Source organism: Nymphalis io, chromosome 28 (genome assembly GCF_905147045.1).
Source record: "Nymphalis io chromosome 28, ilAglIoxx1.1, whole genome shotgun sequence".
Taxonomy (NCBI): Eukaryota; Metazoa; Arthropoda; class Insecta; order Lepidoptera; family Nymphalidae; genus Nymphalis; species Nymphalis io.
The window spans coordinates 1,514,725-1,533,880 of NC_065915.1; the positions used below are offsets into that span (position 1 = coordinate 1,514,725).

The 19,156-nt window shown below is 32.3% G+C and overlaps 2 protein-coding genes across 2 annotated transcripts; one reads left to right on the forward strand and one right to left on the reverse strand.

The window, feature by feature from the left end:
- Nucleotides 1-1,625: 1,625 nt before the first annotated feature.
- LOC126779121 (uncharacterized) lies at nucleotides 1,626-14,012 on the reverse strand. Its single transcript, XM_050502969.1, has 6 exons — nucleotides 13,956-14,012; nucleotides 13,191-13,371; nucleotides 10,982-11,096; nucleotides 9,505-9,676; nucleotides 5,598-5,708; nucleotides 1,626-4,719 (listed from the first exon to the last, which is right to left on the reverse strand). Exons 1-6 carry the CDS (start codon nucleotides 14,010-14,012, stop codon nucleotides 4,519-4,521), a joined length of 837 nt encoding a protein of 278 aa, XP_050358926.1. The 3' UTR covers nucleotides 1,626-4,518.
- LOC126779095 (differentially expressed in FDCP 8 homolog) lies at nucleotides 6,401-8,293 on the forward strand. The gene has a single exon (XM_050502931.1). It carries the CDS (start codon nucleotides 6,635-6,637, stop codon nucleotides 7,958-7,960), a length of 1,326 nt encoding a protein of 441 aa, XP_050358888.1. The 5' UTR covers nucleotides 6,401-6,634; the 3' UTR covers nucleotides 7,961-8,293.
- Nucleotides 14,013-19,156: the final 5,144 nt, after the last annotated feature.

Below are 19,156 nucleotides of genomic sequence, written 5' to 3' on the forward strand. Positions count from 1 at the left end.
TGCTTGCATTGGTTTCTGAGTGATTTATTTCACTATGAAAACTAAAATTGACTAGGTTTTTTTTTTAAATAGGGTTTTTCTTTTAATGTATGTTTGTAGTTTGGTTTTAATATAATCATACAGAAATATTTTATAATTGTTTATGCATAATTTTCTCTGATTGTAGTACACTTCATTTGTATTAGCTAATATATATATTAGTTAAAAATATATAGTTTAGTTCTGAAAGAGATTTGTCTTTAAAATAACAGAAGAACAAAATATTATATTTTAGTTGAATTTCATTCAATAAACTAAAGTACTGAATAACATAATTTCTAAACTATTACGAGACAACTATAATTATTGCTATCTCTTTCCAACGTTAAAATTAGTCGTAGACGGCAACACTTCAATATTTCAAATTAGTTTAGAAGTTGTGTACAACAGAATCAGTACTATATTATAAGCCATTACTAGCCGTTTAGCCATTTTTAGGTTATTAGAAAATAAAAAAGTCGATCAAACAAACGCAGATATAATGATACTAAAACAATAAAAAGAAATGTATAAGTTTTAAAAACAATTCTTTGGAACTTATATATGTTTTTCGTTTGTCTAAATGACTTAACTGACTGAATAACAACTTTATAATTAATATCAATATGTACCTGTATAGAAAATGTGCACAATTTAATAAATTTCATAACATGCATAATATTTAGTTATTAGCAATATCTAGAATATGATAAAATAGGAATAAAACATATTAGAAATTATGAACGATTTTTATAATTAATTTAACATTTCACTTGAAAATTTGCAATGTTCTAAATTTGGCATCATGATTATATAAAATTATAACAAGTAATTGATTGATACTTTTTTTAACCTGGCAAGCTACATTTGTTTTATATAAATATGATGTCAATTTTTGAAGAAAGCTGGCCACTGCAGTGACGTTTGCCTTGGAACTAGTGCTCAGCTATGTATCATGTGAGCCGGTGTGTTAACGTAGGTTGGGTTTAAAATTAAAATCGTGCATACACATTAGACAAAAATATGAGAAAAACATTAATAGAAAAATGTAAAATAATTATATATAAGCTAGACTTACTTACACTGGAACCTTGCATTAAGATAGGACATGTTCTTGGCGGTGATAGTGTAGTTCTATGATGAAAATATGTACAGAAAAAAATTGTTAAATGTTTGCCAAAATTCGGTGTGTGTGGAAGAAGCTTAATAGTGTTACTTGTAATTCATCCTAAATTTTGTTTAATAATGATAATTGTATTGTGTTTAATTATAATATAAGCTATACACCGCCATAAACAGTTTATAAAAAATAAAGCGTAGATTTTGTATAATTAAGAAGTAATAATTTTTTTTGTCACCAATGACAGCCTATGAATGGTTTGATTTTGTTAATATTTAACAAAAAAAAAACAAATACAGTTACAATTTTGTAATTTGGAATATTATGATTTTGTGAAAATTATGTAATCTCAAATAAATTGAAATTTAATTTCCGAATATAGTTTTATTGATTTCATACTACAAGCATAACTTAAATCTAGCAACATTTTATTGTTACATAATTATGAATAACCTATATAAATAACAGGTGAGTGTACATACACATCTGAGCAACAATGGATTATTGGACCCCAATAAGCATTTCAAATAAGTACCTATTTACAATTAAAATAAAAAATGTGTTAATTTGTAGCAGATGAAGGCTTAGAGGAATATTCCTCCGTCTGATAGACTCTACAATCTATGTCAACCACGAGAGAAGTAAGGTATGTTATGTTTATGAGTTATTACTTACACCGTTGGTTGCCTAGAAGACATCGCTATGTAGCGATAAGGTCGCCAAAATTGTTTGCTACTTTTTATTACGATGTATCCATGTCTTGTATTTTTTTTTTCTGTGCGGTGTACAATAAAGTAAGATGAAGAATATTATCCTTTATGTTTTAAGAAGTCGAGATGGCCTAGTGGTTAGAACGCGTGAATCTTAATCGATGATCGTGGGTTCAAACCCGGGCAAGCACCACTGAATTTTCATGTGCTTAATTTGTGTTTATAATTCATCTCGTGCTTGACGGTGAAGGAAAACATCGTGAGGAAACCTGCATGTGTCTAATTTTATTGGAATTATGCCACATGCGTATTCTACCAACCCGCATTGGAGCAGCGTGGTGGAATAAGCTCTAAAGCTTCTCCTTAAAAAAGGGAGAGGAGGCCTTAGCCCAGCAGTGGGACATTAACAGGCTGTTACTGTACTGTACTGTACTGATGTTATCTTTACTCCTACGATATGAATAGGCTGTAAATTAGTTATTTACAAATAATAAAATAAATGAATAGACAAAGTAGGCCGCAATCAACACATTTTAAATAATATTTACGTATGGTGTAATCATAATTTTTAAAGAAGTAAAGTCAAACATATAACATTGTTTTTATTGTTTCAGAGCATATATAGATACCTTAAACATATAATTTTACATTTAATGTAGTGATTTTATGCTTACTAATTAGTCGTGAATAGTGATTGAATTAAAATTTATTTGACGAAGGTCTGAACCTAGCCTCATACTTCAACATTGCTAGAGTAATTGTATGTAACGTTTTTAATATATTTAATTATTAATAAGAATAATGTTATCAGTGTGATCAAATAACAAGCGATATATTTGACATAGTTAATACTATGTATGAAGGAACAGTCTACTCTTTTTTTTAATATTTTTAATATTTATTCATATATTTACGAAGTATAAGTTACCTGACTAATAATAGCTTGTATTTGTGCTACTTCTTTTACACATTATACCTAAACTAAATTAATAGGAGTTGAAATATTGCTATCTCCATCTCAATTACTGGGAGTAAAAGAGAGGGTAGCAAGTGTTTCATGTCCTGTCAAACTATGTAGCATAGAATTTGCTTAACAGAAGTTGTATCGTTGAGTTTATTAATCTAAGAGAACAATGGCTCCTGATTTATTAATCTATGACGTTAAGTAAACGTTCGCGATTTTAAATATTTGATACTAATATTGTCTAACTAAATTCCTATTGTTTTTATTCATGTATATTAAGAATGTTTTTCGTGTTTATCTACCATAAATCTATACTACATAGTATATTAGCTTAATGTATGTATGTTTAAAGCGTGTTGCAAAACTATAACCGTCCTTAATCCGAATCAAAATGTTAACGAACAAATAACCAACTGCGTGAATCAATATTAATACATTTCACACTTTCAATAAAACCCTAGTTCTTCTATAACTTTCATGGATCTGTGTCCATTAAAAATCAGACATTTTTTTATTGAAAAGGCCAAGGTCGCTCTTGTTGGTACCACCTGCTCACTAGACTACAACTATATGAACGGTGAGTGAGCCAGTGTAGGCACTACGGCTATAACAACTTACACTGCAATTTAGCAGCATATTCCTTTACATCTAAATATATTTAATAGAGAAGAATACAGTAATACGCACAAGGGAACAAGTTGAATTTTTATTTCCACTGTTAACAGGACTTTTGCAATGCAATACTTTTAAAACCAGTTTAAGGGTCGCCTGTCGATGAGAAAATCGCTTTAATCTGTTGAAAATAAATATCAAACCAATTGTCTATGGTTTAATCTTTATATATTTGATCGGTTGCGTATTAAGGTGTGCATTAAATAGGGTATACATCGGAAAAGTCTCTGTGCCCGATACCCCTCTATTTATTAATACGTATATAGTTAATTATTAGATAAACAAGACTAGGCTTATAGTGATATTAATGCACAAACCTATCGCATCCACTTCTCACAAAGCATTGATTGAAGAGGAATGTAGAAATATAGAATTTCAATGAAAAGCATTAAGTCGGCAGCAAAGAGTTGGAAAGTGGGCAACATACTTGGGCGAAATACAATCAGATTAATGATTAGCGATTATAATTGCAATATGTAAACATCAATCACGATTGAAATAAACAACAAAGTGACTTAAGTAAGTACCACATTCCTGCGTGCCCTCTTAAGAATCAATCAAAGTAAATATGTAATCGTGACTAATGATTACACAATGTAATCGTGATTAATGATTACACAATGTAATCGTTATTATTATTCTGATTACATTTTGCCTAAGTCTAAATATGAACACCCATTGTTGTAAAGTATTTCAAGGGGTCATTACACTATAGATACGTGGAAGTATCATAATACATACCAATGACTTCTTGTGCGTCTGTGTTTAACTATCTATTTAATTAATTGAATATATCAGTGACTTACTTATAAATCTACATCTTAAGTGATGGGAAGCTACTGTGTATCGTGTAAATGTATTATATTATATAATATATATTGTCGAATCAGAACAGAGTAACGGAAATGACATCAAATTCTGTATACTCAGTCTTTATATCTGAGATCGAAATAGGAACACGATATCATTTCAATAATAACGAACACATAGCCATGTCATTTCCATTGCCGATCTGTTCTGAGGCGTTGCATCACTTATTGTATAGCACATGAAAATGGATGGTATAGAAGTATGTTGAACATGGCAGAGGTGCTCGCAGCGACCTCCATTTGCAGCTGTTTATCTGTGTCTTCGTCTCCCATTATTTCCTGCACTGATGGCTCCTCTTCCTGCTCATCGTCTAACAGGAGATCTGTTGATGTATTGTCATTATCGGGACCAGTAGTTATGAACACCTGAAAATAAATTATATATTAATGCATAATAATTTTTAAGATTCATTTACATATTTTTTATATATTTACATATTATATTATATATTCAGTGAACGATAATAATTAATCAAATAACCACAACATCATATTTTAGCAATAAATTTCTTTTTTACCGCCAGTATGATGGCGTGGAAGAGTGGCGATGACCAAGAATAGCAGGCGCCGATTTTTACATTTAGTAAATGATACCAAATTATAACAGGACTTTTCAGTCCTTAGTATCATTTACTTTTTCTAATATAAAAGTAACCAACGGATTGTGTCAAAAGTAAACTGATAAATCTCTGACATTTAGTCGAATAGAGCGATGAACTCTTTATTACTTAACTACGGGAGAAGGCGCTGAACAGAGATATCAAAAATAAACCAAAGAATTATCAACTTTTAAACAAAATAATATAAGTTAAATATAAAATACACTAAGGGAGGCGACAACACGTCTTTGGAGATACAAATGTTAGAAGAAAAATAGATTGTGTATTTGTTTGTTTTGTCTATATTATAAGTAGATGTCATGCAAATATTTGCCAAATCGAGATGACCCAGGTAAAACACTGTGAATTATAGCCGAAAACCGGTTATGGTTTTAACCCGGGCAAGCTGACTGTAATCTGAGTTTTAATAATTCATCTCATAATCGGTAGTTAAGAAAAACATTCTGCATACGATGGATGTAATTAAAATAAAATTAACATATTTATTAAGATGTCGTTTCGCCACACGAACCAGCTCCAAACCTCAGAAGAAGAGGCCTTTACCCACGAATGGCACATTTGTAATGGTTTTCCAAATTATTACTATAAAACTCAAACAAAACCTGTATAACTTATATAGCTTACATCATCATCCAAATCAACGATAGCCTGATTACAGACGTCACGTGGATTGTAAGAGGCATAATCATCATCAGAACTGTATTCATCACTGTCCTCACATTCAAAGTAACGACTCTGAAAATGAAATTAAATTATTAGAATAATAATTATGTATTTGCTACATATAACACAAAATTACATTTTTAATAGTAAAAATAACTTATTTTTCATATGGTGTTACATTGTTTAGTTGATGAGAATTAATAAGTAAGTAATCGTCACAGGTATGACCGTAGCTTTAATTTAAAAGTCATTGCAAATATATTACAATAATTTAGAAATCAATACTTTATCGAAAGCTATAATTCGTATTGTGATTGGTGGTATAATTAGTGCAAGATATATGCATAATCCGGATTTAGAATAAAGTTAAGTTTGTTATAAATTGAGGTCAATTAAATGTTTTGAGGTCAATGGTTAACCAGTACGTTAATTAGATTAATGTTCTAAATCAGTTATACCATATTAAAAAGCAAATGATGAAATCATCTTAATACCGATACAAGACGAAAAATATTTAACTTCGCGTTCCCAAATTTTATTTTCAGGTAAATATTTTTTAATTAAAAAATATGCAATATTATTTATTAAATGAAAATTCATTGTTCGATATGATATTTATATTAAGCGACATTATTTCTGCATCATTATAATTTTATTAAGTTGAACTAATTCAAATTTATTGAATTGAATTATAAACCGCGTGAACGGAACGTAGTTGCTGCCAACACAACGAGAAAAATCTTTACGGAAACTTCAAACAAAGAGACATTTGTCAAACTTTTATAATCGATCGAGTGTTATTATTTCATTACTCATCATTTATTTAGATTAAAACAAAGGAAACCATGCATGAGTGTACGACGTAATTCAATGAACAACGCACTACGAGATAATACAATGATATTCATCATATAAATCCCTTTCAATTCCATCGTTTATTATAATGTGGTGAAGATTATAACAATAGTTTATTATTGGAAATTACGTGTGCACACACCATGGCCGCAGCCCTCGCAAACGATTCCCCCAGATATCGCAACAGCTTAATCTGTTGCAGCCCCAGAAGTGTAGATGTTACGTCTAGATCGTCATCATCGACCTCCGGATGTGTCTCCGCTGACGAAAGCTGTGACTCGAACTACATTCCCAAATCAATAGCAAATAAGAAACTAAAAATCCACAGCTCAGCAACTAAGGAAGAAGTGGAAAAAGCAATAAACCAATGCAAGGAATTAGTTTTAAATAGCCCTCAGTGTTCTGATGAGCGTAAATGGTTAGTGCGTTATTTAGTTGAACTACGTTTAAGATTAGAAGATCTCAAAGACAACGATGGCCAATTGAGGCCAAGAGTTGCCATAAAAGGCCACCACTTTGAACAACAAATTAATACGAGCAACAGAAAGCAATACTGTGATCACTGCAGCGGAGTCATATGGAGTATTGTACAAAGTTCATATATATGTACTGACTGTGGGTATGTTTGTCACTATAAGTGTGTAGATGACATATGCAGAGTGTGCGCGCATGTTGTAATGACTGAAAGAGGACAATTTGAAATGAGCATATGTCCCGAAAAAGGTTTAGCATTGCAGGACTACAAATGTGCGGAATGTAGCACTGCCCTAACATTCAAAGACACTTGGAACGAGCCGCGCCTATGCGATTACACTGGAATGTATTTCTGTGCAACATGCCATTGGAATGATTTATCTGCGATTCCTGCTAGAGTTGTACATAATTGGGATTGGGATAAGCGATACATATCACGACTGGCATACCAAATGCTGAACTTATCCTGGTCCCGACCTTACATTGATGTTGAAAATATCAACTCTAGACTATTCAACTTCATAGCTGAATTGGAATGGGTCCATAAAATGCGTAAGGATCTTGAGTGGATGAGAAGATACTTATGTGCATGTGCCGAGGGATCCACTCTCTTGTCTCCATTATTTGTACAACTCGGCGACGTAAATAAGAAGTACAGCATGGCTCATTTACAAGCAATAAATGATGGTAGTCTTGAAACTCAGTTAACAGAACTCACTGAAATTTGCCGAGCTCATATAACAAACTGTCCGTTATGCTCAGGAAAGGGATACCTTTGTGAAGTCTGTGGCAATAATGAAATCTTATATCCATTTGACAGTGGAGCGATATTATGTGATAAATGTAACTCCATGTTTCATAGAAGCTGTTGGTTAAGGAAAGGACAAGCTTGCTTAAAATGTGTGCGCTTGGACAACAGAAAAAAAGACACAGTGCAGTCACCCGACGAAGTTGACATAAATTTGGAATATGACATTGACAAATTTGTTGAGTAGATTATGATTTGTTTGTTTATGATTTTGTATATTTTCATAATAAATATTTCTAACAAATAGTTTACATTGTAAATAAATACTTTAATTGATTATGTACCAACTTTGTTGGCAATAATATGTTTATAAGTTTAATTTAGCTTTACAATTTGTATGAATTAACCTTTGATGATTATGAGAAATGTCAATCTTTGAAAAAAAAATGCCTTGGTGCTGTTCAATAATTAAAAAAAAATAAGCTTTAATGCAAGTGCTAGTAAAATTGCTCCAATATTATATATAAAATAATGTTGTGTTAATTTGGCTGGGTTAAAAATAAAGTTGAATATTTGATTACTTCTTTATTTTGCCTGTATTTAATTACATAAACACATTTTGATTTTGTTTTGAATCAAATTATTTTTATTCATAAATATTTTTACAAGTTATTTTTAATTGTAAAGCCTGGTTTAGACTGAGGAACTTCTTACTAGAAAAAAGGTCAAAAAGCAATGAAAGGCCATGACATATTCAATCGGAAACTATGTGCCATATATATGTATTTATTTTAAGATAAAGAAACTTATTCTTAATAATGAAATTTAATTTAAAGATGTGTGTTTTTTTATTAGTCTGATAGAAGGGTTCAAACATTAAAGCATTGAGTTTGACATAAATATTAGTTACCTATTAGTTTATTAAAAAAAATCCTTTTTGATATTATTCTCATTTACATTTTTTTATTCAAACACTAGGATTTGAAGCAGCAGTGATGGTCCAGTGGTAAGTAGACCTGAATCTTAACCGATGATTTCGATTTCAAACCAGGCAATCATTACTGAATTTTCAGTGCTTAATTTCTATTTAAAATTCATCGTGAGGCAACCTGCATGTGGCAGATAGATCCACCACATGTATCCACCAACCCACATTAGAGCGTGCGCATCGTGTAATAAACTTCATCATCGTCATCTTATGTAAAGTTTATATAAATAAATAAATCTTCATACATTTACATTAAACTATTTGTCATTCTGATATGATCTGAATCGAGCACTATAAACTATGTATATAAGATATAAGTAAGTATAACCAGGGTTGGATTTCATACCTTGGTTGCCCTAGGACTATGGAAGGTTGCCCCCCTCCTACTAGTTAAATTTTTTAATCAAAATCGGGTCATTTTTTTGCGACATGCAATGGACACATAGTTTAATTTTTAAACATTGATGTGTGGTTAAATAGCGGGCGCGACTACTAAAAAAAATGTCACCAAGTTTTGCCGCTCTAGACCCGGGCTTGTCCAGGGCCTCCAATAGGTAAACACAGCCTTTTCCCATTGAAGGTCATGGCCACATTAGGATAATGGGGCATCTATGACCGTGACATTGAAATATTTTTTTCGGTTATAAATATCGGTTATCGTTTGGTGATCTGGCAGGGATTGGGGGGCCCCTATCGATAGCGAGACTTGGACACGTACCCAGTGGTAAAGAGGGCCTTCTCGGGCCTACTCGGCCTGTAGGGAAATCCCCTCATGAGAATAACTTAAAATAATTGTAACTTACCTGACAATCCAGACACCTACACGACTCCCTGTACGTGCAGCTCGTTAGTTCTGAACCAAAATGTTGCAGATACTGCACTTGCTCCGACTCTATATTACGCTTCTTGCGCGCGAGTGATGCTAAGAAGGAGAGCAGGGATACCCTGCAAGATGGCTTCGATTTTGAATGTTCGCTGAAAAGAATAATTCATATAAGACCATTTTATTATTTACTGTACTGTCACACGTGTCGTAGGGTTTTTAAAACCATATTTCGTCTAGCGATTAGGGCTCATGATAGAAATATCAATTAATTTCTAAGGTCGCCGTCGTCGAAACCGATGAGGAGGACTATATATATATATATATCTATAGAAAAGAAAATATATATATATATATATATATATATATATATATATATATATATATATATCGACTGATTCGTTGGTCTAGTGGCTTGACGTAAGGTCGCAGACCCGGAGGTCCTGGGTTGAATTCCCAGGTCGGGCCCATAAAAATTTATTGTGGTTTTCTGTCAGATAATTTTCAGTAGCAGCCCGGAGTCTGGAAGTAGGAAGTGTGTGCACTCTCGTGCCTCGGAAAGCACGTAAAGCCGTTGTCCTGCGCCTGAACTCTTTCTGGTCATGTCGGATTGTCGTCCCGGATCGGATTATGAGATTTAGGGAATAGAGAGTGTACCTGTGTTTGCGCACACACTTGTGCACTATAATATCTCCTACGTAGTTGGCTAAACTCTCTTGAGATTTGTCTGGAGGACATTATTATTATTATTATAAATATATAATATATCACATAAATATGTATATATTATTTACCATTGATTTCTATAAATAAGTTTAATTGTTAAACTATGACATAATTATATTATGACAAAATCTAATTTCGACCTCGAATCTCAAATGCGATGTTATGTTGCAAGTGTCCCTCAACAATTCACGCACTCATAGTTCAAAGTATTGTAAATCGGATAAGCTTAGTAAGAGTTCAGGATCAAAACCAACAGCTATCCTTGCATTCCGAGGCACGGCGACAACCAAATCAGGAAAAAAGTAATCAGATTACGATTACAATGTGTATCATCAATCATTATCAAGAATTGACGAAAGTAATCTAAGACTTGGGCCCAAGTCAGTGCTTTTGGGATTTACAGCCTAATTATTAGATCTAAGACGGCAGTGTGTTGATGACTATATATAGCTGATATATGTACACTGGCCGTAAATACAGCCCCGGATTTATGCCTAGGCCAACAAGGCACTAGCCAAGGGCCCACCAGCCCAATCAACTCAAAAATTATATAATTTAATGAGGAAAAATTATATACTTAATGGGAAGAGCCCTCCTCAAATCCGGGCCTCATGCTATATATTGCTATTAACCTTAAATAAAATTAATTCAAATATTTAACAGAAGCATTAAACTTGATTATTGAAAATAAAGAATGTAAACTAAAAAAAAAAAAAATTTTATCAACTCACTCTTGGTCAACGGTATTCATTATGGTAGGTTTTTCATCACACAGCAAAGTCTCGCTCGAGCGACGTTTGACGCGGCGCTTGACACAGCTCACTGGCATATTCGCTTCACATATCACTGTCGAACGGTTAATTCATATAACATATGTACGCAACAAGGAATGGAAGTAATATTATATTCAGTTGGATTCAATACCTACGGTTAGGAATATATCTAATGAATAAAAAGTACTAATTGTCTATGATCACATCCTAATATCTTTGATAAGATCTTTGATGAGTGTAAGTAGTTGAATAAACAAGACAAAAGACAGAGGCGTCTATATCTATAGTGCAGGGTGTTAGGGGCGACGGAGGCCTCCTTCTGAACTTTCAATGAACCCGCGCCCGTGTTATGACGCCGGCCGTTATAACTCAACCCCGCGTAAAAAGAGCTCAAAAATGTTTAATTATGTTGTTTCCCGAGTTCAATGGCCTAGCTTCCTGAATCTGTCAAATCTATCCCAATTGATATTGAACTCTGTTTTATATGAGGTCGAAATTAGAATGGAGAAATTGACCGATGTGAGAAACTTTATTGTTACCCGACATTACTTATAATTGATTGCACCATTCGCACCCGGATCTCCATTTACTGTTGTAAATATAAGGTGTTTGATAAACACCCTATTAAGCCGAAACATTCCCATGTTAACACGTTCATACTAACTCGGTCAGCTGATCCGTCATTTTGTATGGAGAGTCAATTTCTTTCTTTTTACAATTTCCATTTTTTAACATCTATATAGACATGCTAACATTTGTACCTATTTCATTTTGACCGCTCACTAGAGTTCGCTAGGGTAATGATTGCACACGGGCGCTATAGACGCTTTTGACAAAAGACATAGTAATAATAATACAGCCACTATATGTAATAATATATAATTATACAAGATATAATTAATTCTTGTCGCATCAATATAGTATTAATTTAAAGCGGGTGAAACTTGTAAACGCAATTTCTTACATATTATATACTTAAAACTTCTTCGAAACGTTCTGCATTTTCTACTATAAAGTTTTACGTAAACTGGTTTAGTATTTTGTTCCGTTAAGCATTACAAATATCCTTATTGCGTTATTGACTTTAAAAAATTGGTTTCAAATTGGTAACTATCGTGGAAAAGTATTTGATGTTTTAAAAATATTGGCGATAATGTGATACGCTGATGAGGTACATTAACAACCAATTTTGCTTTATAATTTTTAATAATAACCTTAGTTATGGATACTTTAAAACATTTTAACTAAATATTTTGTATGTTACGAAAATATATATCATGGATTTTTCGATATTATTTAAGATATTTTCAATAATTCAATTACACTTATATTTTTTACTTCATAAATAATAATAAAGCGGTCAATAGCATGGTAATCCACATCGTTGTTTGTGTTTTCCACATAAAAGATCTTTGCATTTTTGCCTAGCCACTGACTTTACAAACTTACAACATTAAATCTACCCATATGGTATGTATACATAAGTAGAGTCGCCTTTAACCGAGATTCCGTTGCTATTATCCAAGCCTAATAAAGAAAAAATATATAATTGGAGATTCACTGATCGCAAGTCGAATAATATTTACGGTGTTAAAATGTTACTTATTATAAGCTGGCTACTTATTATAAGTGAAGGATAAATGTTTGAAGGGAAGTCTGTGATTTTCAAATTAAGAAGAGTGAAATTGAATTCTTGATAGAAAAAAGAATATTACGGCGTTATTTTTTTTTTATTTTAGATTAATAATAGAGGGCTTAGAACCAACTTAAAAAAAATCTGGTAGGTACCAAACTAGAATAATATCACAGGTGATTCTACTAATATACTTTAAAAAAATGAAAATATAGAACAGTATAATTTAAATACTGGTGGTAGGCCTTTGTGCGAGCTCATCTGGGTTTCACCCACTCATCAGCTTTTCAACTGCAAAACAGCAGTACTTGGTATTGTTGTGTTCAGGTTTGAAGGGTGAGTGGAGCCAGAGTAATTACAATCACAAGGGACATACTTAGTTCCCAAGGTTGGTGGCGCATTGGCGATGTAAGCGATGGTTAACATTTCTTACAATGCCAATGTCTATGGGCGTTGGTGATCACTTACCATAAGGTGGCCCATATGCTAGTCCGTCAACCTATTCTATAAAAAAATTAAAACTATAATAAATACCAGGGTTATTTTGATCGCAATAGTTCCAATTAATCGTTTCCGGGTTATAATTGGCGTCAAAGTCGCCATGTTGGTTCGCCTGCTTATTTGGCCACAGCTCCTCTACGGATTGGTTTTGGTAAATTGTTTCTGTTGATGTATTTCCATTTTCGATGTCATAATTGTTTGGTTGCTCTAAAACCTACAATATTGGTGGGAAATTAAATTTACAAAATTAATAGTGATAAGTTGTAAAGACATTTCGACCGCTTTGAGGTTATTAATTTTGTTTTTTTTTCAGAGTGTTCATTAATATTAAACACAATTACATATCGAATTTAATGTAAAGTATAAACAATAAATAATATTTTTATATTGGACAATACAACTTATTAGCAGAAAAAAAAAATATTAAGCTATTTGTGATCGGCAGAATTAATATGGACCGAAAACACAGTACCAAAAGCTATATAAAAAAAGCGAAATAAAAGGCAATGACCCGAATGACAGATTAAAAACGCAACTGAATACAGACTTGAAATTTGGAACATTTTTCATAAAAATAAGTGCACCGAGAAAAGATTTTACAGTTGATTTTAAGAGCGACAATGCTTCAATCTTCAATTTCATACAATCCACCCTTAAAAAGGTTTGCTAAAGGCTATTTTGATAAATACATAAAGACAAAAAAATAGATTTTGAAATTAAGCCATCAAACGCATCAATAGTTTTTTTAAATAATTCAGATGAACCCGACTTGTTTTCCTAGTATTATAAAAAACTTACCTCATAATGAGCTCTGCTTCCTAAGAAAAAAACCGCTCCATTATTGCCGGCAGCCATATTTTGTTACTGCGAACATAGATATTTAATTAATAAATTTACGATTCATGTAATAGTTCGAAATTCGAACAGAATAGTTGTTTACATTTATATCAATCCAATATGCGGTGGGTTATACGACTTTTATAAAATTAATTTCAAAGCAAAATTAACTTTATTTTTGGCGCCATAAAGTCTAAATCTAATTGAGATATAATATTTTTAAATCAAATTCGTAATGTAAAACGAATTTGTTTGGTCGGTTCGAAATTTACAGTTCCAATACAGTAGGAAATATCACTTAATAGAAGCTCATATGAGAGCTCGTTAATAATAATTTCACCCCTTTTATTTACGCATCCGGAACACTTCAATTTCTATTGTGGAAGCCCCTCTCTTGTGGGGGCCCCGGGGCTGCAGCCCTAAATCCGATCCTGCTAATACGCACATAGTCTAAACAGAGATATTAGGAAATATACGAAGTACTTATTTTCATCATATTTTTAAGTATGTATATAAATTATTGGTTAAGTGTAACTATAACAACAATAATTAAAAAAAAGAATAAGTGTCTATATATTATCTATATAACAGTACAGTACAGTAATAGTCTGTGAATGTCCCACTGCTAGGCTAAGGCCTCCTCTCCCTTTTTGAGCAGAAGGTTTTGGAGCGTATTCCAGCACGCTTCTCTAATACGGGTTGGTGGAATACGCATGTGGCAGTATTTCGGTGAAATTAGACACATTCAAGTTTCCTGACGATGTTTTCCTTCAACGTAAAACACGAGATGACTTATAATCACAAATCAAGTACATGAAAATACAGTGGTGCTTGCCCGAGTTTGAACCCACGATCAACGGTTAAGATTCACGAGTTCTTACCACTGGGCCATCTCGGCACATAACTCACATTATCTATATAATATGTGAACGCCATATATCAAATTGGTTCCTGACAATGTAGGTATCTTAAATTAAGGTCCACGTATACTACGATATTTAGACCTGCTTAGCTAGAATTTGTAACATAATATAATGTTATATACTGTTACAGTTGGTGGTTAGGCCTTCACCAGCAGGCTACCACCCACTCATCACATATTTTACCGCCAAACAGCAATGGTTAGTATTTCTGTGTTCCGATTTGAAGGGTGAGAGAGTTAGTGTAACTACAGGCACAAGGGACATAACTGCTTAGTGCTCTAATTGTTAATATTTCTATTAGAGACAATGTCTATGGACGGTGGTGTCCACTTGCCGTCCCCTGGTCCATTCGCTAGCCTGTCTTCCTATTTTAAATTTTAAATATCGCTTTGAAATTAAACAGCGTTTTATTTTATACCGACAATAATGGAGGTTGTGCTCTACAGACAAAATTAAAGTGAATGATCACTTTTAATTGTCTGTAACAACTTTAGATCGAGCTTATTTTATAATAAAAACCCTATTGGCATGTGAGCATTCCAATAAATTTTATTTTTAGACGATATTAACGACAATTAACAATATAATTTTTAATAAACAAACTTTTAAAATGATTATTTACGTTCCAAAACATTGTTTGTATTAACGAGCTTAAGTGTAAATAAAAAAAAATTAAAACAAAACAAGTTTTTCTTAAATATTTACTAGTAAATGTGGTCGGTTCGTTTTCAAATATGTGTAATTATATTGGATAAAACGTAATTGTATACTATATGATATTGGAAAAGGAACTATTTAGAATTATGTCGATAATATTATCGTGACCTATAAATGACTATGAAAGACTATGAAAGTCGGTCACACACGTATATCGTATTAAAGGAACGTCTGTAAATCAATAAAAATTTTAATGACTTAATCGATTGAATTATTGTTCTATTTTTAAAACTTCGTTCTTTTTATTTAGAATCACAGCGTTAAAATATTAAAAAAAATATCTTTTAGCTAGATACAATTTTCTTATACTGAAGTTTTAACTTTTAACCATACTATATATAAAGAAATTTTATTTTAATACTTACCTGTCTAATAACTTATGTTTTTAATTATTGTTTTAATGGTGCACAAAATTTTCGTTCAAGGTAAAAAAATAACAAGAAATGTTAGATTAAATAATTTTGAATAAATAACAAATAATTAAGAAAAAATAATCGTATTTATAATACACACACCAGAAATCTAAAGCAAGCAAGGAAGAAATTGTTGTGAAATAAATAATTATGCCCACAGGCTCGCTGGTTTTGACGTTTTTTGGTCTTGCGCAGTTTCATTGGTGTTATCACTGAGTTGCCAGGGCCATACCCAGATGTAAGGGTGGGTACAGCAACTCTACTCCTCTCTTAAGAGATTATACTATATATATATATATATTATTATACTATATATGTCACTAAATGTTCTTCAATTTATTGATGTTTATTTACAAAAGAGAAATTAAATAGTTAGCTTTTGCGCCATCTATGTAAAAATGTCTGGTGTTCGATGTACTGTTTGGTACACAAAGTGCATACAGATCTCCGAGACCGCGGAAATGCTTAGTGCTTTTAAAATATCAATTATTATCACATTACGATATGAAAGTACCTTAAATAGTATAATCCTTAATAAAAAAATATATAATATAACTTAGTTAGCCAACTGCACTGGACATATTATAGTGCACAAATGTGTGCACAAACACAGACTAACTCCCTTCCTCACTCTCAAAATCCAATGGGACGGCAAACCGACGCAATTGGAGATAGTTCTTACTTTTTCTACTATGAGTATATTGTTATTAAAATGCACACTTACAATTTATAGTTCTATGCTGATACTATAAATGCGAAAAAAACTCTTATCTCTCTGTTACGCCTTCACGGCTAAACCACTACATTGAATTTGATAAAATTTCGTATGATGCAAGCTTGAACTCCAAGGAAGGACATAGGTTACCTTTTTACCGGCTTCTTTACCTAATACCCACCCACCCCTCTTCCTCTAACACGATGGTGAAGTTGCGGGCAAGAACTAATTATTAATAAATATAAAAAAGGAGTCAAATTTACCACGTCGGGGCTGTGAGCAGTCATAGTGTCCAAGCATTCGTCATTCTCCTGCGTCTGGGTACAAAGTACTTTTTTCTAGCGATTATATCTAGTATGACAGAATGGCAAATCTTGAAATTGGATCTTGTGTGACGTTGAAACAAGGTTTAATTTTGTGTGCGACGCACTCTCGTGTGGTGGATGCGTGTACCACCGTACCTCGTGGTAACGGACCCCTCGACAGTTAAAGTAAGTTATTGCTTATATGCAACGATATTGTAAAACTTTGATAGCGCGATTCAGTTTTGTAGTGTAATTTGAGATGTAGAGAACGCTTTTACTTAATTTTGAATTTGTTTGAAATAATAAATGTATTGCTTCGCGTTTAATTATATTTAATGAGTGGATGATATATTATATCCAAAAATATAATTCTTACAATATTCTCATTAGAAAAAAATAATAATCAAATTTTGTCCTTATTAACCGCGACAAATTTAATATTCACATAAATATAAGTGAAACGCTATATCACTAAAATTTTATGTAAAACATTTTTTATTTTTCATTTTTAGTAATATATAAAATCCCAAATGCTCTATTTAAATATGTATATGCTAAAATAATCTTTAAAACCATAGCAATATAATATTTCACGTACAAAACATATGCATTTTAAAAGAAAATTCTACTTCTAAAAGCAATATCATTATTTTAATATTTCGTAGTGGTCTGTTGTGTCAGTACTCTACATTATATATGGTGGAGGGGTTGAAATCAGGTTTCTTAGTGTCTAAGAAGTTCATACAATGCACCGTATATTGTTGCCACGGAAATATGCACCTAAATAAATAAGAATAAAAGTTAATATCGTTCAACGATCTTGTACCGTTTTGCCGACTTACTTTAGATGATATCGTTGTTTTTTTAATTTACTTACATCGTCTCTCTTCCACTTGAAGTGTTTTTATACTCTGTAATTATTATTTGGAATTATAATAAGCTGTCTTTGCTTATACGCCGTGAAATAATCGAATTGGTATTTTGTTTAACGACGTCATAAATTAGGTTAATAATATGAGCATTATACGATATTTTTATAACAAAAATACATTTTTCATAAAAAATCATTGTTTTTACATTGCAAATATGCTGAATGTTAAATTTAAATTCTCTTGATAATTTTTTTTTAAATCAATTGCTTATTGACATTAATTGTTACTTTTTTTAATTAATTGTGAGCAATGTAAATATATTCAGCAAAAAAACTAAAATATCCAGGTTCATTAACTACCTAATTAAAAATATCTATAAAACTTTAAAAGTTGCAAGAAATTAAAATTAATGTCCGCTATTCAGATCACATGGTCTTTCCAAGTGACCTTTTCAATCAAAACAATATTTACATTTTTCAAATTGGTACTCTTGGGAGGGGAGTTGTTAAATACCCTAATTATGTCCTATTATGTACCCCTGACGTATATGTTCGATCCGGTGGGCGTGGTTGGTAGATACTTGCCTTTCACGCCGAAGGTTGTGGGTTGGATTCCCACCCAGGACAGATATTTGTGTACATGAACATGTCTGTTTGTCCCGAGTCTGGGTTTAATTATCTATATCAGTATGTATTTACAAAAGAAAAGTAGTATATGTAGTATATCAGTTCCCTGGTTTCCATAGTACAAGCTCTGTACAAGCTTAATTTGGGATCAGATGGCCGTCTGTGAAAAATGTCCCAGGATATTATTATTATTATCATTATTATGTCAAATATCATGATGATCGATTGAGTCAGTGGTGGATTAACCAGCTGGCTTCAACTTGAGGAGCGACTCATTAAGGGACCAATTTTTTTTATAAAATATTTGTTTAAACTAATGCAGCGTGACCATAAAATAAGTCTTAAAACCTTATCAATGATTTACCTCCAATCTTTTCATTGTACATGCGACCTCATGCAGCAAAAACTCAAATACTTGGAAATATAAATCCGCTACTGGATCGAGTAGTTGAGACGTGATCGCATTTATAATATTAGTAAGAATGTAAAGCTGACATCCTAATGTATATAGAGTACTTAGAAGTACCAATCCGGAAGGACTTGTACAAATCCGTACCACCAAGAACGCGCCATCGTTTGTATCATTTTATA

Bases quoted from the DNA above. Each gene is read 5' to 3' on its own strand.
- LOC126779095 (XM_050502931.1), top strand. From the start codon at position 6,635: ATGGCCGCAGCCCTCGCAAACGATTCCCCCAGATATCGCAACAGCTTA.
- LOC126779121 (XM_050502969.1), bottom strand. From the start codon at position 14,012: ATGGCTGCCGGCAATAATGGAGCGGTTTTTTTCTTAGGAAGCAGAGCT. The intron at 13,372-13,955 runs GTAAGTTTTTTA...CCAATATTGTAG, and splicing joins GAAGCAGAGCTCATTATGAG to GTTTTAGAGCAACCAAACAA. The intron at 9,677-10,981 runs GTGAGTTGATAA...TATTCTTTTCAG, and splicing joins ATGAATACCGTTGACCAAGA to CGAACATTCAAAATCGAAGC.